The following is a 23,352-nucleotide window of genomic DNA, read 5'->3' as shown; positions in this document are numbered from 1 at the left end:
GCCTTTTTATGGATTTTTCCCTCGTCAGTTGAAATATCATATTAGTAAAACCCTGAGTGTCTTTGTCTTTTGCTATTCAAAACAAAAACCTCCCATGACACACTGTCCTTCCCCTTCACTGCAACTGGATATTGGGCTGTTCTGAACAATGTACACAGAGAGGGCCCCTATATTCTAACTCCCACCAGGACCTTACATTAACATTGTCTCTCTTCTAGAGTGCATGTCTCTAGTTATGATATACAGTGCATTCGGAAAGTATTCAGACCCGTTGACTTTTTCCACATTTTGTGACATTACAGCCTTATTCTAAAATGTATTAAATCATTTTTCCCCCTCATCAATCTACACACAATACCTCATAATGCCCTTCTGTCCTGATAATGCCCTTCTGTCCTGATTGCTCAGTTTGGCCGGGTGGCCAGCTCTAGGCCAGCTCCTCTTTCATTTAAGTGCTGCAGACATTTTTTGGTACCTTCCCCAGATCTGTGCCTCGACACAATCCTGTCTCGGAGCTCTACAGACAATTCCTTTGACCTCAAGGCTTGGTTTTGTTCTGACATGCACTGTGAACTGTGGGACCTTATATAGATAGGTGTGTGCTTTTCCAAATGATTTCCAATCGATTGAATTTACTATAGGTGGACTCAAGTTGTGGAAACATCTCAAGGATGATCAATGGAAACAGGATGCACCTGAGCTTAATTTTGAGTCTCATATCAAAGGGTCTGAATACTTATGTAAATGAGCTATTTCTGTTTTTTATTTTTAATGCATTTGCAAAAATGTCCTGTTTTCGCTTTGTCATTATGGGTTATTGTGTGTATATTGACGAAGAAAAAAATGTAATTTAATTAATTTTAGAATAAGGCTACTTTCCGAATTCACTGTAACAAGAAAATACGTAAGAGGGAGTTTGTATGATAGGTGCGTTGATTTATCTGACTTAAACCACACTTGTTTCTCTATGTGTTTGGATGTGGGGTTTTCTTTGAGTGTTAAATGGAATCGAAATGCAGGTGTGGGTGTGAGACTGTGTATGTGCATGTCTGTACTCTTTGTGCCTGTCCTGGTTTCTCACCCCTCCTTCTCTTCTGTCTTGCAGGGAAGCAGCATAACAGTGAGTTCTCCCGCCTTATCGCCCAGGTCCGGGGTCGCCTGGAGACTGCGAGGACGAGGGAGATAAAGCAGGAAGTGAGGGATGAGGGAGGAGAGGACCAGGGAGTGGGCTCCAGCTCTGCAGGTACCACCGTAACCCTTATTAGCATGCCGAGGGAATGAAAGAGGAGGGTTAACACTGTCACCACAGGTGATCTTACAGCCCCCAGCCTTCTCAGCAGAGCTCAGTCAATAAGCTTTAATCTATCTATCTTTATTAGGAGGTAGCTTATTCGAACCTCTATGACCCCAGCCAGCCCTCTTATATTGGCTCTGATCCGTGTTCTGAAATAGTGATGTCTCAATGTGGGCAGTAGTCATACTCCTTTAAAGATGCATGATAAAATGGCGCCGAAGAGGATGGCAGACGTTTTTCATGCCCATAATCAATTGTGCTATTTTGTTTGTGTTTTTACGATGTTTGTAACTTCTGTTTTAATTTATTTTGTACATAAGAGACGGTAGCAGCAACATTATGACCCGAAAAGGATATCAGAAATGGGATTACTCACCATGGACTGGAAGAAGCTTTTTCCTTTAACGAGTCCGACGAGAAAGATATACTGCTCTCCCAGATCCATGTAATTTGTGTGAAGAAAAGACGGAGGAAAAGAGGACGCAGATAAGGCTGCCTTTTAAGAATCCGTAGGAGAGCGAGTAAACTCCGATTGCCATCAATTGTACTTGCTAACATGCAATCATTGGAAAATAAAATGGATGACCTTTAGGTTTCGGGTAGCCTACCAACGGGACAATTAGAACTGTAATATCCTATGTTTCACCGAGCCGTGGTGAACGATGACACGGACAATATAGCTTTGGAGGGATATTCAATGCACTGGCAGAACAGCGAAGCTACGTCTGATAAGACGACAGGTGGGGTGTCTTTTTGTCAATAACAGCTGGTGCGTGATGTCTAATATTGTAGAGAACCTTATGATAAGCCGTGGACCACACTATCTACCAAGAGAGTTCTCATCTATATTATTCGTAGCCGTCTATTTACCACCACAGACCGATGCTGGCACTAAGAGCATACTCAACCAACTCTATAAGGCCATAAGCAAACAAGAAAATGCTCACCCAGAAGCGGAGCTCCTAGTGGCCAGGGACTTTAATGCAGGCAAACATAAATCAGTTTTACCAAATTTTTACCAGCATGTCACATGTGCAACCAGAGGAGAAAAAAACTCTAGACCACCTTTACTCCACACACAGAGATGCATACAAAGTTCTTCACCGCCCTCCATTTCGCAAATCTGACCATACTTCTGTCCTCCTGATTCCTGCTTACAAGCAAAAACTAAAGCAGAAGTACCAGTGACTCGCTCAATACGGTAGTGGTCAGATGGCGTGGATGCTACGCACAAGACTGTTTTGCTAGCACAGACTGGAATATGTTCCGGGATTCATCCAATGGCATTGAGGAGTATATACCACCTCAGTCATCGGCTTCATCAATAAGTGCATCGAAGACATCATCCCCACAGTACGTACATATCCCAACCAGAAGCCATGGATTACATCAAGCTAAAGGCTAGAGCTCTGCATCGAGCTAAAAGAGCTGCCGCTTTCAAGGAGTGGGACACAAAAATTATGCATGCACGAGAGCACCAGCTGTTCTGGATGACTTTGTGATCACTCTCGGTAGCCGATGTGAGAAAGACCTTTAAACAGGTAAACATTCACATGGCCGTGAGGCCAGATGGATTACCAGGACGTGTTCTGAAAGCATGCGTGGACCAACTGGCAAGTGTCTTCACTGACATTTTCAACCTCTCCCTGACCGAGTCTGTAATACCTACATGTTTCAAGCAGACCACCATAGTCCCTGTGCCCAAGGAAGCGAAGGTAACCTGCCTAAATGTTTACCGGCCCATAGCACTCACGTCGGTAGCCATGAATTGATTTGTAAGGTTGGTCATGGGTCACATCAACAGCATCCTCCTGGATACCCTAGATCCACTCCAATTCGCATACCGCCCCAACAGATCCACAGATGACGCAATCTCAATCGCACTCCACACTGCCCTTTCTCACCCGTACAAAAGGAACACCTATGTGAGAATTCTATTCATTGACTAGTAAAAATTCCCTGTCTTAGGTCAGTTAGGATCAGCACTTTGTTGTAAAAATGTGGAATGTCAGAATAATAGTAATTTCTTTCCTCACATTCCCAGTGGGTCAGAAGTTTACATACACTCAATTAGTATTTGGTAACATTGCCTTTAAATTGTTTAACTAAGATCAAACGTTTCGGGTAGCCTTCCACAAGCTTCCCACAATAAGTTGGGTGAATTTTGGCCCATTCCTCCTGACAGAGCTGGTGTTTCTGAGTCAGGTTTGTAGGCCTCCTTGCTCGCCTACACTTTTTCAGTTCTGCCCACACATTTTCTATAGGTTTGAGGTCAGGGCTTTGTGATGTCCACTCCAATACCTTGACTTTGTTGCCCTTAAGCCATTTTACCAAAACTTTGGAAGTATGCTTGGGGTCATTGTCCATTTGCAAGACCATTTGCAACCAAGCTTTAACTTCCTGACTGATGTCTTGAGATATTGCTTCAATATATCCACATCATTTTCCATCCTCATGATGCCATTTATTATGTGAAGTGCACCAGTCCCTCCTGCAGCAAAGCACCCCCACAACATGATGCTGCCACCCCCGTGCTTCAAGGTTGGGATGATGTTCTTCGGCTTGCAAGCTTCCCCCCTTTTCCTCCAAACATAACAATGGTCATTTTGGCCAAACGGTTATATTTTTGTTTCATCAGAACAGAGGACATTTCTCCAATAGTACGATATTTTTCCCCATGTGCAGTTGCAAACCGTAGTCTGACTTTTTTATGGCAGTTTTGGAGCAGTGGCTTCTTCCTTGCTGAGTGGCATTTCAGGTTATGTCGATATAGGAATCGTTTTACTGTGGATATAGATACTTTTGTACCTGTTTCCTCCTGCATCTTTACAAGGTCCTTTGCTGTTGTTCTGGGATTGATTTGCCCTTTTCGCACCAAAGTACATTCATCTCTAGGAGAAAGAACGCTTCTCCTTCCTGAGCGGTATGACGACTACGTGGTCCCATGGTGTTTATACTTGCGTACTATTGTTTGTACAGATGAACGTGGTACCTTCAGGCGTTTGGACATTGCTCACAAGGATGAATCAGAATTGTGGAGGTCTACAGTTTTTTTCTGAGGTCTTGGCTGATTTCTTTTTATTTACCCATGATGTCAAGCAAAGAGGCACTGAGTTTGAAGGTAGGCCTTTAAATACATCCACATTTACACCTCCAATTGACTCAAATTATGTCAATTAGCCTATCAGAAGCTTTAAAGCCATAACGCAATTTTCTTGAATTTTCCAAGCTGGATAAATACACAGTCAACTTGTAAACTTCTGACTGACTGGAATTGTGATACAGTGAATTCTAAGTGAAATATAAGTGAAATAATCTGTCTGTAAACAAATGTTGGAAAAAATGTCTTGTGTCATGCACAAAGTCGATGTCCTAACCGACTTGCCAAAACTATAGTTTGTTAACAAGATATTTATGGAGTGGTTGAAAAACGAGGTTTAATCACTCCAACCTAAGTGTATGTAAACTTCGGACTTCAACTGTATATAATAGGCGTTGTAAGAGGAAAGCTCATAAATTGTCAGACACTCCAGTCACCCAAGTCTCTGCTACCGCACGGCAAGCGGTAACGGAGTGCCAAGTCTAGGACCAAAAGGCTCCCTAACAGCTTCTACCCCCAAGACATAAGTATGCTGAACAATTAATAAAATGGCCACCGGACTATTACATTGACCCCCCCCCCCCACCCATTTGTTTTGTACACTGCTGCTACTAGCTGTTTATCATCTATGCATAGTGACTTCACCCTTACCTACATATACAAATGACCTCTAAACTGTACCCCCGCACACTGACTCGGTACCTGTATCCCCTGTATATATCCTCATTATTGTTTTGTTATTGTGTTAGTTTTTTATTATTTTTTACTGTATTTTATTTGGTAAATACTTTGTTAACTCTTCTTGAACTGTACTGTTGGTTAAGGGCTTGTAAGTAAGTATTTCGCTCTAAGGTCTACACTTGTTGTATTCGGCGCATGTGATTTGATTTGACACCACCATACCCATGCCATCTTTCTCATTTGGTGCAGGGAATTACAGCCCCAGAATACAATTCATTATGAAAGACAATACACACACTCTTACCTCTGCATGTGTTGTTCATCTTTGCACATAAGCAAAAAAATAAACAAATGCATTGCATAACATTTGGGAACATATTTCCACGTGATTTATTATGTATATTATTTTTTGCTGACATGCAACACACCCACGAGCTCTATTGGGATTCATGCCCTGTATGTCTTGAAAAAGGTCACACTTGGTGACAAAGTGATGGTGCCTATTAATTTTCAGTGGAAGGCAAGACCAAACAGCAAGCTTGCGCCGAAGTGTTTGAAGCTAGTGAAGCTAGTCAAACAGAGCATGAACAGGGCAGGCTTCAAGTTGCAAATTATTGGCGATATGGCAGCATATAGCTTCCAGCCTGTGCTGGATTTGCTGTTGATACCTAGCACTACCTAGCATGCTGTTGGCTTGCTCCTTTAAAAATAACACCCACATGGCGATCAACTGTTGCCAAATAAAGTATTTAATATTTTTTCATGGAAATCCCCCATCATAGACCGAAACATCAGTACATGCGGAGGTAATCATATTCAAAATGCATTTGTCACACTTCAGAATGTCAGCCACATATAGAATATCATTAACTGCTGGTCATGAACCTTTTGCCCTCTGCCTAGAAGACACAGTGGTGTGTTTGTGGTTAAAATTATTCCCCATTACTTTGGGGAAAATATCTATGAGATAAGATATCATTTAACATGAATGACTTTAGCATCTATCACACAGTCTGCTCAAATCATGTTTACAAGGTTAAAATAGGATCGATCCAGATTATAAACCATGACATGGATTTCAAGCAAAGTTTCCTAGCACAGATTTCTCATAGCTCATTTTCACCACTAAATGATTTTATACCAGTTTTATGATCATGTGTACAGTCCATGTTATTTCCCCTCCTTCCTGTAGATAAGGCAGCACAACAGGAACAGAGTGATCCCAGCCCCAGTGACTCAGAGGCCTGCTGCGTATTGATGACATCATCTGTGGAGGAGCCCTCTGAGAAGCAGCAGCAGCCTTCTGTTGTAGCAGTCATCTCCAGGTCACCCAGCCCATGTCTCAGTGAGGTGTCCATCAGCAGGTGAGGGAGCCCAGGAGACGGCAGAGTTGAGTAAGGTGAAGTTGCCCGGAGACGCTTATCTTGGGTCAGTTTTGCATTTTTCCCCACTAATGGTTAAGGTTAGGCTTGGGGAAGGGTATTAGGCTGTTGCGAGGACCATATTAGCCACTATTGTCCCTGTAATCACTCTGACATCATTGCAAATGTAATCAAAAATCTAATCAAACACTTCATGAGAGCCCATGAGCAACATTTCTATAGACTATGAAATTGCTTGAGAAAACAGTGATGGCCTCAATTAAAAAGAAGAGGATTTCATCAGCTTTCTATAGGCTAGGCCAACTGTATTGATTTCTCAAAATTCCTAATATTAAGCAAATATTAAGCACATTGCTTATCTTTACGACAGGTGTTTAACCTACCTGGCTGGCATGAAAATTAACCACAGGAAAAGTGTCTTCCATTTGCTATTGTAAGTCCAGATGACAGGCATTTTTTCCCTGCCCCTGTTTCGAGACAGGTGCATGATAATGGTCCATTCTATATCAAAACGAATTTCACATGTTAAATAAAACGTTATTTGTCACATGCGCCAAATACAACAGGTGTAGGTAGACCTTACTGTGAAATGCTTACTTACAAGCCCTTAACCAACAGTGCAGTTCAAGAAAGAGTAAAAATAATACAAAAGTAACACAATAAAATAGCAATAACGAGGCTATATACAGGGGGGTACCGGTACCGAGTCAATGTGCGGGGGTACAGGTTAGTCTAGGTAATTAGTACATGTAGGTAGGGGTGAAGTGACTATGCATACATTATTTAGTATATGTAAAGTCAAGATTAAATCAAGAATAGTCTGATGGGTGACTATTAGCTTATCACTTGTGAATGAAGCCCAGTTTAAGGCAAGAAACAATGCCTATTTAAAAAATAAAAGAACCTTTTTAGAATCATAGTCACGCACTTCATGTAGCCTAGCCCATAGGCCTATATGTTTTGATACGGTTTGTATCACAACTAAAGTGACCTAATAACTTAAAATTAAGCACATTAATCCCCTTTACAAGGGGTGTAGAGTTTAACTGGCATACATAAGCAGCACATGAGTTTCAAGTTTGGAGAAGATCATTTTTACCATAAAAATGCACCTTTATAATAAAAGCGTTACATGCATATTCACATTTGTGGTCAATTTTGATAATGGTGTTTTCCCACTAATGGAACATTTGCCCTTATAGTCAGTCTACTGTCGTGTGCGCATTGCTGTGCTTATAATGTGAAGAAATAGCCTAATAGTTTATCAACATTTTTAAGCTAAATGTTCTGATCTGTTGCGTCAGCCTCATTGTGTAAAAAAGTTTTTTTGATGGTAGTGGTTGTATTAATTTGATATCTATCACATCCCACAACTGTCCCAGACTATGGAATATTTATTTCTCGCACAGAATATAATAGGAACAACTTTTATACTATGAGGGATAGTAGACGTAGACTAGTGCTTTTGCTGTTAGTTAGGCCTACTCATCTTGTTGGCTGACGAAAAGTAAATGTGGACAGTTCTTCCAATATCTTCATTATGCACCTAGGAATTGGATAAAGACACGCGCAATTGCGTCCCCGATGTCTGTCTTCACTTGTAGCCTGTGAGTGAGAAGTGCTTTGGAGCAGGTAGCACTCCGAGAGAAGGGCTGCAAAAGGCATGGATTTATTTTTTCCAGTGCATTATGGCCACACAAAGAGGATGCCCCTGGGAAATTTGAGGCATTATCAAGTGCTTCTCTAATTGTGAATGAGAGACTGAGGAAGTGTGTACAGCAGGTGCAAAAAACAAAGCGGAGCTCATGCCTTACAATGTATTAAAAATCAAAACATATAGCCCAACGTTTGTAGAACATTGCATTAATAACTCTTAATTATGCATATAGGAGTACCTAATTCTTTCTTACCGCTCAACACAGAATAGCCGCATGTGTGCACTCCCTCAAATCGTTTGGAGAAAATATCCTTTCTATTTTATTCAGCTTTGTTCAATTGTATTCCTCATACTATAAAATAATATAAAATAATGCTACTAAGCAAATTTTGTCTGCTAAATAATCTAGTGTAGCCCACAGCCATATGGCATAGCCAGGTCAGGACCTAACATAAGGTCAACCCAGAGTATGCTATTCTGTTCTTCTGAAATAGACTACATTTTCTTCATATCATGTTTCGTTAGACCTGTCTAAAGTAAATAATGGATTTATTGTGAAGGTGTAGACTATATTACATGGATTTATTTGACTTTTCAAAATGTACTCTTAACGGTCAAAAGTTTTAGAACACCTACTCGTTCAAGGGTTTTCTTTATTTTTACTATATATATATATACACACACACACAGTGGGGCAAAAAAGTATTTAGTCAGTATTTGGTCAATAACAAAAGTTTATCTCAATACTTTGTTATATACCCTTTGTTGGCAATGACAGAGGTCAAACGTTTTCTGTAAGTCTTCACAAGGTTTTCACACACTGTTGCTAGTATTTTGGCCCATTCCTCCATGCAGATCTCCTCTAGAGCAGTGATGTTTTGGGGCTGTTGCTGGGCAACGCGGACTTTCAACTCCCTCCAAAGATTTTCTATGGGGTTGAGATCTGGAGACTGGCTAGGCCACTCCAGGACCTTGAAATGCTTCTTACGAAGCCATTCCTTCGTTGCCCGGGCGTTGTGTCATTGTCATGCTGAAAGACCCAGCCACATTTCATCTTCAATGCCCTTGCTGATGGAAGGAGGTTTTCACTCAAAATCTCACGATATATGGCCCCATTCATTCTTTCCTTTACACGGATCAGTCGTCCTGGTCCCTTTGCAGAAAAACAGCCCCAAAGCATGATGTTTCCACCCCCATGCTTCACAGTAGGTATGGTGTTCTTTGGATGCAACTCAGCATTCTTTGTCCTCCAAACACGACGAGTTGAGTTTTTACCAAAAAGTTATATTTTGTTTTTATCTGACCATATGACATTCTCCCAATCTTCTTCTGGATCATCCAAATGCTCTCTAGCAAACTTCAGACGGGCCTGGACATGTACTGGCTTAAACAGGGGGACACGTCTGGCACTGCAGGATTTGAGTCCCTGGCGGCGTAGTGTGCTACTGATGGTAGGCTTTGTTACTTTGGTCCCAGCTCTCTGCAGGTCATTCACTAGGTCCCCCCGTGTGGTTCTGGGATTTTTGCTCACTGTTCTTGTGATCATTTTGACCCCACGGGGTGAGATCTTGCGTGATCTTCCATTTCCTAATAATTGCTCCCACAGTTGATTTCTTCAAACCAAGCTGCTTACCTATTGCAGATTCAGTCTTCCCAGCCTGGTGCAGGTCTACAATTTTGTTTCTGGTGTCCTTTGACAGCTCTTTGGTCTTGGCCATAGTGGAGTTTGGAGTGTTTGAGGTTGTGGACAGGTGTCTTTTATACTGATAACAAGTTCAAACAGGTGCCATTAATACAGGCAACGAGTGGAGGACAGAGGAGCCTCTTAAAGAAGAAGTTACAGGTCTGTGAGAGCCAGAAATCTTGCTTGTTTCTAGGTGACCAAATACTTATTTTCCACCATAATTTGCAAATAAATCCATTCAAAATTGATTTTTTTCAAATTTTGTCTGTCATAGTTGAAGTGTACCTATGATGAAAATTACAGGCCTCTCTCATCTTTTTAAGTGGGAGAACTTGCACAATTGATGGCTGACTAAATATTTTTTTTCCCCACTGTATATTCAAATAGCCACCATTTGCCTTGATGACAGCTTTGCACACTCTTGGCAGTCTCTCACCCAGCTTCATGAGGTAGTCAGTCACCTGTGTAGAAGCCAAGAGATGCTAAATGTGTTTATGTTAATTAACGGCCAATTACCGTGAGACCGACAGTTATTTGCTTGGCAATCAACAGCTGTCGAAATTTCATGACCGCCACAGTCCTAGGAGGGTATCCCGAATTTGATCCTATATCTGTACCTTGGGAAAACGTTATCCTGTGCAAGCTGAATAGCTGATGCTCCACTCCTCAACAAGCAGACATTTGACTTGTCTTTTCAGGGTTTCTCTGTGTCAATGCTTAACACTTCTCAAAACAGGAGATCTGTCCTGTGCGTAGTATTACTGAGACATTTTGTATGTAGCTAAAGTTGGACTCTCAGCAGGAGTATTTTGTTGGTGCTCACACAGAGCTAAACATGCACCTCTGGAAAGAGTTCCATCAGGATTATACACCCACAGCCTGCCTACACTGTAGCCCAGAATAGTTCAAATTGACTTTACTTTTGAAAGACGCTCCAACGTTGGTTAGTTGAAGACTAAAGTTACTGTACTTGTTGAACATACCACCCTGTTCAACATGTTTCATTTTTTCGTTAAATAATAAGGTTGGGGGGCCTCCCAGGTGGCACAGTGGTCTAGGGCACTGCATCGCAGTGCTAGTTGTGCCACCAGAGACTTTGGGTTCGAGCCCAGGCTCTGTTGCAGCCGGCCGCGACCGGGAGGTCCATGGGGCGACGCACAATTGGCCTAGCGTCTTCCGGGTTAGGGAGGGTTTGGCCGGTAGGGATATCCTTGTCTCATCGTGCACTAGCGACTCCTGTGGCGGGCCGAGCGCAGTGCGCGCTAACCAGGTCGCCAGGTGCACGGTGTTTCCTCCGACACATTGGTGCGGCTGGCTTCCGGGTTGGTTGCGCGCTGTGTTAAGAAGCTGTGCGGCTTGGTTGGGTTGTGTTTCGGAGAACGCATGGCTTTCGACCTTCGTCTCTCCCGAGCCTGTACGGGAGTTGTAGCGATGAGACAAGATAGTAACTACTAACATTTGGATACTATGAAATTGGGGAGAAAAAGGGGGTAAAATAAAAAATAATAATAATAAGGTTGGTAGCAACATGTGGAAATCGGTTGCAGCTACGAAATCTATAAAACCCACAATGCAATGCACTCTCTGAGCATGGAGTTTGTAGTGATGGGCATTCCGGCTCTTTTTAGTGAGCCAGCTCTTTTGGCTCCCAAACGACTCTTTGTATTTTTTCTAGTCAAACAGTTTGCGATAGTTTGACTATGATTGGTGTTAAAACAATTCTAATTCAATTATTGAATGAAATCATACTCTACCTTAACCACAATGTATTTAAAATGCATTGGTTTGTTATGAAAAAGAATGCTATTAAACATTTGCATTTAAAGTATAACTTTTTAATGTATATAAACAAAGTGCATATAAATTTAACCATTCAAAATAAATACAATCTGAACAGCATAATAGAATATTGCACCGTTTCAAAGAAAAATACATTACAATTTGTAAAACTGCAGTATCCCACAAATTGAAATATATGTAAAAATGAAGGCTGCTATTACACATGTGCATGTCACGTCTTGTATGTAGATGGCAGGCAAGTCAAGCGCAGGAGAATTAAACTTGGTATAATTGGAGTATTTTAATAACTTAAAACATAAACTCCAAAACCAAAGTCGATAATAAAATAAATGCGGGTACAAGAACCCGTCGCACAATCCATAAAACATGAACATAACAATAAACAATCTCTGACAAGGACATGAGGGGAAACAGAGGTTTAAATACATAACAATTAATGAATGGGATTGGAACCAGGTGTGTAAGAAGACCATACAAAACCAAACATAGATCAATGATGGCTAGAAGACCAGTGACGTCGACCGCCGAGCACCAACAAGGAGAGGCATCGACTTCGGCAGAAGTCGTGCCAGTAAACCCCCCCCCCCCCCCCCCCCCCCCCCCCCCCCCCCCCGACGCCGGCCTCGGGGACGACCCGGAGGACGAGGCGCAGGGCGATCTGGATGGAGACTGTGGAACTCTTGTAGCAGGGAATGATCTAACACGTCCTCCACTGGAACCCAGAATCTCTCCTCCACTCCCATTACTATTTAATGAAGCTGCCAGTTGAGGACTTGTGAGGTGTCTGTATCTCAAACTAAACACTCTAATGTACTTATCCTCTTGCTCAGTTGTGCGCTGGAGCCTCCTACTATTCTGGTTAGAGCTAGTTTGCACTGTTCTGTGAAAGGAGTAGTACACAGCGTTATACGAGATCTTCAATTTCTTGCATTTCTTAGAACAAGAACTGTAGTCAAACCCACAAATGATGATGCTCCAGATACTCAACTAGTCTAAAGAAGACAATTTGTATTTCTTCTTTAATCAGAACTACAGTTTTCAGCTGTGCTAACATAATTGCAAAAGGGTTTTCTAATGATCAATTAGCCTTTTAAAATAATACACTTGGATTAGCTAACACAACGTGCCATTGGAACACAGGAGTGATGGTTGCTGATAATGGGGCTCTGTACACCTTTGTAGATATTCCATAACAAGTCAGCCGTGTCCATCTAAATTAGTCATTTACAACATTAACAATGTCTGCACTGTATTTCTGATCAATTTTATGTTATTTTAATGGACAAAAAATTTCCTTTTCTTTCAAAAACAAGGACATTTCTAAGTGACCCCAAACTTTTGAACGGTAGTGTATACTTTGTTATGACGATATAGACGGATGGATGTGTTCTAGACAAGTATGGCCATACCATCTATTGGTTGATTTAGTGATCTGGAGTGCAAGTAAATGTTTTAAAATCGTTATGAAATGTCATAGTTATTCCCTTTCTCCTGTTACAAGAACGTTATTGTGAATGATGCATTACAACACGATTTCCTTATTTCACAGACAAAACACTTAGTAGTTAAATCATGGTTGAAATAGTTATTTGACCTACTCATAGAACATAGACTATCACCAAATATATTGGAGTTTCATTTCTGAAGTGGGTTATCTCTTTAATTTATTCAACGTGGTGGGTTTTGTTGAAGTTTCCTTAGAAGTATTGCTGAGCTCTCCGCAGGTGTTGGGTGTTTTGAGTGTCTCTGAAGAGAACATTTAATGCAGTCTTCTAATCATAGAAAGGCCAGCTTAGGGAGGTGAATACTAAGTGTTCTAGAAGCAGGGCCTTGTTTGGTTTTGATTTAATGTTTAGGAGAGACTCATTACTTCCAGCTTTTTGCTCATTATGGGATAAATCAGGGCTGCTCACAGCAGCTGTTAGGGATAGATTGACCCAATGTGTTTGCTTTTTTGTGGTTCTCTCCGGTTTTTCTTTCTGGTGAATCTCATTCCCTCTAGGCACAACTGTAGATTCTTCGGCTTACATTTGCTTTATTGATTTTTACTTTTAAGTTGCGCTCCCCTGACATGCATTGATTTACTTCCATGAGCAAGGAGGGGAGTAATATATCAAAGAGCATGCAAAAATAACCCCAAAACAGTGAGTAGGCATAGGCTTCAACAATTATAGCCAGATGAATTTGTATCGTAATAAGGCCATCTTAGAGCTGGAATCATTTGAACTTAGATAAGCTTCTGCAAAGTACTAGTTCCACAGTCAGTATTAAGCCCTCTGTCATTGTGTTGCAGCAGCCCTCAGTATATCTGCAGTGCATCCAGGCAGGGTCTGAGCAGTCACATCAGGACACAAGCCGCAGGGAACCCACAGGAGGGCAGAACGCCATCATGCTTGGAGGTGTATGTCCTGCAGTCACAGCAGATAAACACACCCTGATGTTCTTCACCACTACCACTCTCACTCTCTGTCTGATACCTGGTCCACAGAACATGGTACCAGCTACTGTAGGATCCTGTCAGGTCTCCCATCAGGGTTGTGGTCATGCTACACATTGCTTGACAGGGAAGTTTAGAGTGTCCCTGCCACAACGTTTGGAGACTGGAAGTTAAAATAGAAGAGGATGTGTAGATGTTGACATTTTGGCCTTAGGTAAGAGGTTATAATGAGGGCCTAACACATTCATCAAACATGGAGACAAAACCGCTTCAGTGTTGTAAGAGTAATGACTGAGTTCAAGAGCCAGCTTAAGCCAAGGACTGCCTCTTCAATCTAATTATGAGCAGCATGGGCAACACAATGTAAGATAAGGATTTACTTTACCAATACATTTCTCTCAGGGATGTACCACTGTATGAAGATAAAACCAAACAACAATTTAGTGAAATACACTCAGTGGCCAGTTTATTAGGTACTCCACCCAGTTCACAAAAATGGTTCACTCCTACAGACAGTGAGTCAGATGGCCGTGGCTCGCTATATAAGGCAGGCAGATAGCCATCGATGCATTCAATTACTGTTTGATTGAACATTAGAATGGGCAAAACGAGTGACCTAAGCGACTTTGATTGTTCGTGCCAGGCTCGCCGGTTTCAGTATCTCAGAAACAGCCGACATCATGAGCTTTTCACGCACGCCATTCTAGGGTTTACCGAGAATGGTGCGACAAACAAAAAACATCAAAGCAACAACAAAACAGCTCGTGCAAGCTACCAGGCGGGCTATAAACAGATGCAGAACGGCATCTCGTAATGTACAAATCGTCGGTCCTTGTCACGGATGGACTATTGCAGCAGATGACCACATGTGTCACTCCTATCAGCTAAAAACAAGTCAAAGCAGCTCCAGTGGGCACACGATCACCAATACTGGACAATTGAGGAGTGGAAAAACATCACCTGGTCCAACGAATCCCGGTTCCTGTTGTGTCATGCTGATGGCATAAGCAGCATGAGTCAATGGCCCCATCCTGCCTAGCGTCAACAGTACAGGTTGGTGGCGGTGGTGTAATGGTGTGGGGAATGTTTTACTGGCACACAGTAGGTCCCTTGATACCAATTGAGCAATATTACCATGCCCGAAGAATTCCGTCTGTTCTGCAGGCAAAAAATAAATGCACGTAATATACAGTATATGTCAAATTAGCTAGGTTTCTTTGAATTAGGCAATCAAAATGTGGTAACACCTCCCATCCCAGTATAACCACTCATTAATTTAATGGACTCGGAGGGACTTTGTAGTTTTTACAAAGCCAGAGTTAATCCCCTGAAAAAGTGTGCTTTATTAGCACTCAGTAGTTCACTAGAGGTTCCTCTCTGTTAGTTCATTATTTTTTGTTCATTTTCCTCTAGTCTCAAAGCATTTATGCTGTTCTTTTCATTATTAATATCTTTCCAATGACACTGGAACCAGCTTCAAAAAGACCTGCTTAAATCCCCAGACATGTGCTCCTTGTGTTGGGTTGTCCTTACCTGCCTCCCAGGCCCTCCGTGGCTCCAAGACACTGATCTCGGTGGATTTAAGCTTGATAAGGGGTCATATTTGATTATGCCTCGCGCCACACACTCTCCGTTCCTCTGTTCCAAGGCCAAGTTTGACTCATCCTTTCAGTTGCTGTTTTTGGATAAAGTACTCAGTGGACCTCACATTATCCCGGCTTTTGTATTTCATTCAGACCCAAACTATTTGCTTGATATGATGACCATAGGATATGGTTGTCTGTCTGCAGTTGGTGTGTCCTTGGAAGATCTCAAACTATTTTGGATGCGTACCATGAACAAAATCATATCACATCCTCTATTGCTCACCCCTTCCACACACAGACTGTCATAGCGCTGGAGGTTATTTTATTCCAAAAGTTTAAATTATTTGTCATTTTTGTATGTTTGCTGCTGAATGTCACTTTCCCCCCGGCACGTTCCCCACACATTTGTTTCCATGTGGGTCACAGGGGTGTTTTCAATCGGGTTGAAGTTCTGAGTGGTGAGAAATGGGCAAGTTTCCATTTTCGTTCTCAAAATCACAGATTTACAACAAAATTGGATGTTCTAAGTCTACAACGGGTGCACTATGCAGAAATCGCTTTGCCATTTCCTGGTTGCAAAAATATGAATAGTTTGCCTAATTTAAGTTTATGTGAGAAAAACATGCAAGTATAGTGTAAGGAATGATTGTACCATCTAAACCGAAATATATTTTCCACAACCAAAAATATTTTATGTTCAGCTGTTTGAAGCTTGTGTACAAAACCGAAAGTAAAAGACGCAAAAACAAAACTTAAGACCTGGAAGCATAGAAATAGCCCACATAGAACAGATCTACCACTTGTTAGACTTGCTTTCAATTTTATTTATTTATTTTATCTCACCTTTATTTAACCAGGTAGGCTAGTTGAGAACAAGTTCTCATTTGCAACTGCGACCTGGCCAAGATAAAGCGTAGCAATTCGACACATACAACAACACAGAGTTACACATGGAATAAACAAAACAGAGTCAATAATACAGTAGAACAAAAGAAAACAAAAAGTGTATATATACAGTGAGTGCAAATGAGGTAAGTTAAGGAAATAAATAGGCCATCGTGGTGAAGTAATTACAATATAGCAGTTAAACACTGGAATGGTAGATCGGCAGAAGATGAATGTGCAGGTAGAGATACTGGGGTGCAAAGGATCAAAATAAATAAATACCAGTATGGGGATGAGGTAGGTAGATAGATGGGCTGTTTACAGATAGGCTAAGTACAGGTGCAGTGATCTGTAAAATGCTCTGACAGCTGGTGCTTAAAGCTAGTGAGGGAGATGTGAGTCTCCAGCTTCAGAGATTTTTGCAATTCGTTCCAGTCATGGGCAGCCGAGAACTGGAAGGATAGACGACCAAAGAGAAATTGGCTTTGGGGGTGACCAGTGAGATATACCTGCTGGAGCGCGTGCTACGAGTGGGTGCTGCTATGGTGACCAGTGAGCTGAGATAAGGCGGGGCTTTACCTAGCAGAGACTTGTAGATAACCTGTAGCCAATGGGTTTGGCGACGAGTATGAAGCGAGGGCCAACCAACGAGAGCTTACAGGTCGCAATGGTGGGTAGTATATGGGTAGAGTGTTGGAGGCTATTTTATGGATGACATCACCGAAGTCGAGGATCGGTAGGATGGTCAGTTTTACGGGGGTATGTTTGGCAGCATGATTGAAGGATGCTTTTTTGCGATATAGGAAGCCGATTCTAGATACAATTTTGGATTGGAGATGCTTAATGTGAGTCTGGAAGGAGAGTTTACAGTCTAACCAGACACCCAGGTATTTGTAGTTGTCCACGTATTCTAAGTCAGAGCCGTCCAGAGTAGTGATGCTGGACGAGCGAGCAGGTGCGGGCAGCGATTGATTGAAAAGCATGCATTTAGTTTTACTTGCGTTTAAGAGTAGTTGGAGGCCACGGAAGGTGAGTTGTATGGCATTGAAGCTCGTCTGGAGGTTAGTTAACACAGTGTCCAAGGAGGGGCCAGAAGTATACAGAATGGTGTCGTCTGCGTAGAGGTGGATCAGAGAATCACCAGCAGCAAGAGCAACATCATTGATGTATACAGAAAAGAGAGTCGGCCCGAGAATTGAACCCTGTGGCACACCCATAGAGACTGTCAGAGGTCCAGACAACAGGCCCTCCGATTTGACACACTGAACTCTATCAGAGAAGTAGTTGGTTAACCAGGCGAGGCAATCATTTGAGAAACCAAGGCTGTCGAGTCTGCCAATAATAATGTTGTGATTGACAGAGTCGAAAGCCCTGGCCAGGTCGATGAATACGGCTGCACAGTAATGTCTCTTATCGTTGGCGGTTATGATGTCATTTAGAACCTTGAGCGTGGCTGAGGTGCACCCATGACCAGCTCTGAAACCAGATTGCATAGCGGAGAAGGTATGGTGGGATTCGAAATGGTCAGTAATCTGTTTGTTAACTTGGCTTTCGAAGACCTTAGAAAGACAGGGTAGGATAGATATAGGTCTGTAGCAGTTTGTGTCTAGAGTGTCACCCACTTTGAAGAGGGGGATGACCGCGGCAGCTTTCCAATCTTTGGGAATCTCAGACGACACGAAAGAGAGGTTGAACAGGCTAGTAATAGGGGTTGCAACAATTTCGGCAGGTCATTTTAGAAAGAGAGGGTCCAGATTGTCTAGCCCGGCTGATTTGTAGGGGTCCAGATTTTGCAGCTCTCAGAACATCGGCTATCTGGATTTTGGTAAAGGAGAAATGGTGGGGGCTTTGGCGGGTTGCTGTGGAGGGTGCCAGGCAGTTGACCCGGGGTAGGGGTAATGATATGGAAAGCATGGCCAGCCGTAGAGAAATGCTTATTGAAATTCTCAATTATAGCGGATTTATCGGTGGTGACAATGTTTCCTAGCCTCAGTGAGGCTTGATAATGACAAATCAAAAACTCATATTTCTATATGGATTTGGTCGGTTCGCCCAAAAAGTTACATTTTGCAGCTTTAAACCACATCAGGAGACCACTTTTGAGGTCTGGGAAAATCTGAGAAATGTAGAGATTTGGGTGTAGTTACTCTTCAATTCAAGTGTGCACCTAGCAAGAGGCTATTGTTTAGCAGTGTTTTTGTAGCACACATGTAATGTCAGAGTTTGCTAAACAAATACCCACTGGTATTACAGAAAGAATCATGATATTCTGCCAAGTAAGCGTAGGCTACTTTCTTGTTAACTGAGAAGGTTTTTGGGGAAGCCTTCCCATCTCCCCGAAGACTGTTTTCATTAGCATCATCGCTAATGGCTACACAAAGTGACGCACACACAGATAGGGGCATTCTCGTTGCCTCTTCAGAAGTTGCAGGAAATACAAATCACTGATGCATTATGTTCATGTCTTATGATTAACTTGGGCAAATTAATACATTGTTACCTTTTCTTATGTTGTTGAATTCCATTTTAATGCCTGGATTCTGTGAGGGCTCTGATTATCATATTTTGACCAGAATGAGGCTTTCCATTGCCTTTTGTTCCTGCAGTGATGATTCACCATCTTCATCAAATGTTTTCATAATTTATCTGCAGATAATTGACAAAAAGCCTAGGCCTACAAGTAGCCATAGCAAATGAGGGAGCCAAATGAACGACTCTCTCACCGATGCGATTCGGTCGGCTACACTGACAAATAAGTCACTCACTTTAGTGGCAAGCCCCGACATCCTAGGAAAGGAAACTTATGAAATCCTTTGGTTTATTTGTCCCGATGCGATACTATGGACATATAACCACGTTGCATGATTTATGAATGGAAAAAGGATATTGGAGATCGACTTTATTCAGACCGTTTGACCCCTTTTATAAACTAGTCAACACTTGCTGTTCAGTTGTCAATCAAAGCATAGTAAATAGCCTACTATGCGCCACGTCTCTGTGTGGCTGGCTATGTGAAACACGCAAAACAAAATAAGTGTATGTGCCAGAAAACAATAATTAAGTCATGTATTTCAACTCATCGTTACCACTTACATTACATGGGACGTGCAAATTCACGAGCATCTCTCTTTAAAGAAATTTGACTGCAACCAACCACGGCGCGTACACATTGTACCAGGAGACGAGCCAGACGGCAGACTGTGTTTCCCTGTTATCGCTCGCTTTGTGACCGACAGGCACCTGTCCTATCAATTGCTAGAATATGCATATAGTTCATTCTAGTGTGAGAGGGCTTTTAAATGAAAAGTAACTTAGTTATTATGAAGTGGAAAAGGTATCCGTCTGAAAATTAGTCTGTAACCGGCTGATTAGTCATTAGCTCTGGGTTCTAGTGAGATTTCCCAACACTGAATAAGTCTAAACAGTAGGCTAAGACCTGCTCCTTCCAGTTTAGCCATCTCATCTATCATTGGTCTTCGTCTGTCTGAGCTGGAGAGTGTACGGTATATAGGAGTCACCTCAGAGATGAACAGTGCAATGTTTTAGTATAAAGAAATCTCATCTACATCCACTTCGGTACACCCTGGAACAGATTGCATTTGCATTACTTTCTTGTATTGTTCTAGCCTTGACAACTAGCTTTACTTAGTTAGTATCGTTTAATTAGACTTTTCCACACACAATTGCAGGAGACACGCATGTGCGCCCACACACCTTCCCCTTTGCCATAAGTGGCAAACGTTGAGTTGTCTGTGGAGAGTAATGAGTAAAGCAGACCAACAAAATGGACATCTTATTGGATTGTGACAGAAATGTTCTACAGTGATTATTTTCCCTTTTAATACTGCTGCTTTAATTGTTCTATGCAGCTGTGGTGTTTCACTTTGACTAACAGCTGCCTTATATAACTGTTTAGGCTCCATATTGCCCAAGCCTCTTGCTATTTACTACCGTTGACTGTAGCTGGTCTTTTAAGCAGAGAAAATAAACATTCCCTGTCTGAGCTGGGGGCCGCTGCGGCTAGTCAGCACTGCACCCTGTAACGTCTGATCAGCAGATGTAAGACCATCCAATAAAGCTAAAAGGCCACTGGCCTTCTCCAGAGAGGGACTGATGCTCAATTGGCGATAATTGCCATCAGAAATAGTCATGAGCTACACAAACCAACACCAGCAGCCGGTCAAATAGTCTGCCCTAAGGCACTCTGCATAGACCTGATGAATTGCTGCTTGATCCTACAGGGGTGTTCAGATAATGCCAAGTAAACTTAAATAAATGTATTCGACCCTAATTTATGGATTTCACGTGACTGGGAATACAGATATGCACATGTTGGTCACATATACATTAAAAAAAGGTAGGGGCATGGATCAGAGAACCAGTCAGTATCAGGTTTGACCACCATTTGCCTCATGCAGCTTGACACATCTCCTTTGCATAGAGTTGATCAGTAGCTGGATATTGGTGGAAACTGGAACAAGCTGTCGTACATGTCAATCCAGAGCATCCCAAACATGCTCAATAGGTGAGATGTCTGGTGAGGATGCAGGCCGTGGAAGTACTGGGACATTTTCAGCTTCCAGGAATAGTGTACAGATCTTTGCGACATAGGGGCGTGCATTATCATGCTGACACATTAGTTGATGAATGGCACGACAATGGGCCTCAGGATCACGTCACGTTCAAATTGCCATAGATGAAATGCAAGTGTGTTCATTGTTCGTAGGTTATGCCTGCCCATACCATAACCCCATCGTCACCATGGGGTTATGTTCGCAACATTGACATCAGCAAACCGCTCGCCCACGCAACGCCATGTACGCTGTCTGCCATTTGCCCAGTACAGTTGGAACTGGTATTCATCTGTGAAGAGCACACTTCTCCAGCGTGTCAGGACCATCGAAGGAGAGCATTTGCCCATTGGAGTCAGTTACAAAGTTGTGCTGCAGTCAGGTCAAGACCCTGGTGAGGATGACGAGCACACAGATGATCATCTCTGAGACCGTTTCTGACCATTTTTGTCAGTTCTTCGATTATGCAAACCCACAGTTTCATCAGCTATTCGGGTGGCTGGTCTCAGACGATCCCACAGATGAAGTAGCTGGAAGTGGAGGACCTGGGCTGGTATGATTACATGTGGTCTGCGGTTATGAGGCCGATTGCACGTACTGCCAAATTCTCTAAAATGACATTGGATGTGGCTTATGGTAGGAAAATGAACATTCAATTATCTGGCAACAGCTCTGGTGGACATTCCTGCGGTCAGCATGCCAAGTGCACGTTCCCTCAAAACTTGAGACATCTGTGGCATTGTGTTGTGTGACGAAACTGCGCATTTTCTTTTAGGTTGGATGGGGAGCGTCGCTGCACAGCGTCACTTCACAGCGTCACTGCACTGCTATTTTCAGGTCTCTCCAGAGATGTCCTTGTCCCATCGCGCTCTAGCGACTCCTTAAAATGAAAAGCTTAAATGTCTTCAGTCAATAAGAATTCAACCCCTTTGTTATGGAAAGCCTAAATAAGTTCAGGAGTACAAATGTGCTTAACAAGTCACATAATAAGTTGCATGGACTCACTCTGTGTGCAATAATAGTGTTTAACATGATTTTTTGAGTGACTACCTCATCTCTGTACCTCTTACATACAATTATCTGCAAGGTACCTCAGTCAAGCACTGAATTTCAACCACAGATCCAACCACAAAGACCAGGGAGGTTTTCCAATACCTTGGAAAGTAGGGCACCAGTTGGTAGATGGGTAAAAAAAAAAGTAGACATAAAATATCCGTTTGAGCATAATTAATTACACTTTGGATGGTATATCAATACACCCAGTCACTACAAAGATTTAGGAGTGCTTACTAACTCAGTTGCCAAAGAGGAAGGAAACTGGTGACCTTAAAACAGTTAGAGTTTAGTGGATGGATCAACAACATTGTAGTTACTCCCCAATAGTAACCTAATTGACAGAGTGAAAAGAAGGAAGCCTATACAGAATAACATGCATCCTGTTTGCAACAAGGCACTAAAGTAATACTGCAATTCACTTTTTGTTCTGAATACAAAGTGTTATGTTTGGTGAAAACCCAATACAGCACGTTACTGAGTACCACTCTCCATATTGTCAAGCATGGTGGTGGCTGCATCATGTTAAAGGTATGCTTATAATGGTTAAGGACTTACAAGTTTTTCAGGATAAAAAATAAATGGAATGGAGCTAAGCACAGGCAAAATCCTAGAGGAAAAACTGTTTCAGTCTGCTTTCCACCAGACACTGGGAGATAAATACATTTTTCAGCAGGACAATAACCTAAAACACAATGCCAGATATACACTGGGGTTGCTTACCAAGAAGACAGTGAATGTTCCTGAGTGGCCAAGTTAGTTTTAACTTAAATCTACTTGAAAATCTATGTCAAGACCTGAAAATGGTTGTCAAGCAATGATCAGAAAAATATATTTTGTGTCTAAACTTTCCTCTTGTTTGCTTACGATCCAACATTTCCTGAAAGCTGGGTTGACCTTTTATCTTGTTTGTGTGCCCCATGCTGATCTCTGAATACCATATCATCCCGAAGGTTCAGTCAGCCAAGAACCCTGACTGGTATAAATCCTACAGCTTAGGCCCTTTCTTTCCCAGACCCAGAGCTCCGAGTCACCATGTCCTTCAGCGGCATGACTTGTTTAGCAACGTTTTACAGAGGTTTTCTCTGTGGCAGGCTGTATGTGTGATACATGCTGAGCTAAGAGAAGTGAAAGCCCATGGACATCAGTGACAGATTCAGGAGTGTTATAGTCCTATACATAGCCTGTTGGTATTGGTGCCAATGACTCTCTCGCTCTCTCT

At 42.2% G+C, this 23,352-nt stretch overlaps 1 protein-coding gene across 2 annotated transcripts in view; it reads left to right on the top strand.

Moving 5' to 3' along the window:
* Positions 1 to 23,352, top strand: part of LOC139413566 (E3 ubiquitin-protein ligase RAD18-like) — a 100,132-nt gene that overhangs the window by 48,662 nt on the left and 28,118 nt on the right. Inside the window, exons 10-11 of one of the 2 annotated variants that reach the window (XR_011634813.1) lie at positions 1,106 to 1,243; positions 6,268 to 6,474. Coding sequence is in view for 1 of the 2 variants with exons in the window: in XM_071161072.1 (XP_071017173.1) it covers positions 1,106 to 1,243; positions 6,268 to 6,439 (310 nt within the window). In the remaining variant the exon portion in view is untranslated. The remainder of the gene's footprint in view (positions 1 to 1,105; positions 1,244 to 6,267; positions 6,475 to 23,352) is intronic. The other variant, XM_071161072.1, reaches the window with a different exon arrangement.

Source organism: Oncorhynchus clarkii, chromosome 7 (assembly GCF_045791955.1).
Source record: "Oncorhynchus clarkii lewisi isolate Uvic-CL-2024 chromosome 7, UVic_Ocla_1.0, whole genome shotgun sequence".
Classification (NCBI taxonomy): domain Eukaryota; kingdom Metazoa; phylum Chordata; class Actinopteri; order Salmoniformes; family Salmonidae; genus Oncorhynchus; species Oncorhynchus clarkii.
Note: the sequence above shows the minus strand (reverse complement) of the source record. Positions and strands in the feature narration are given on the sequence as shown.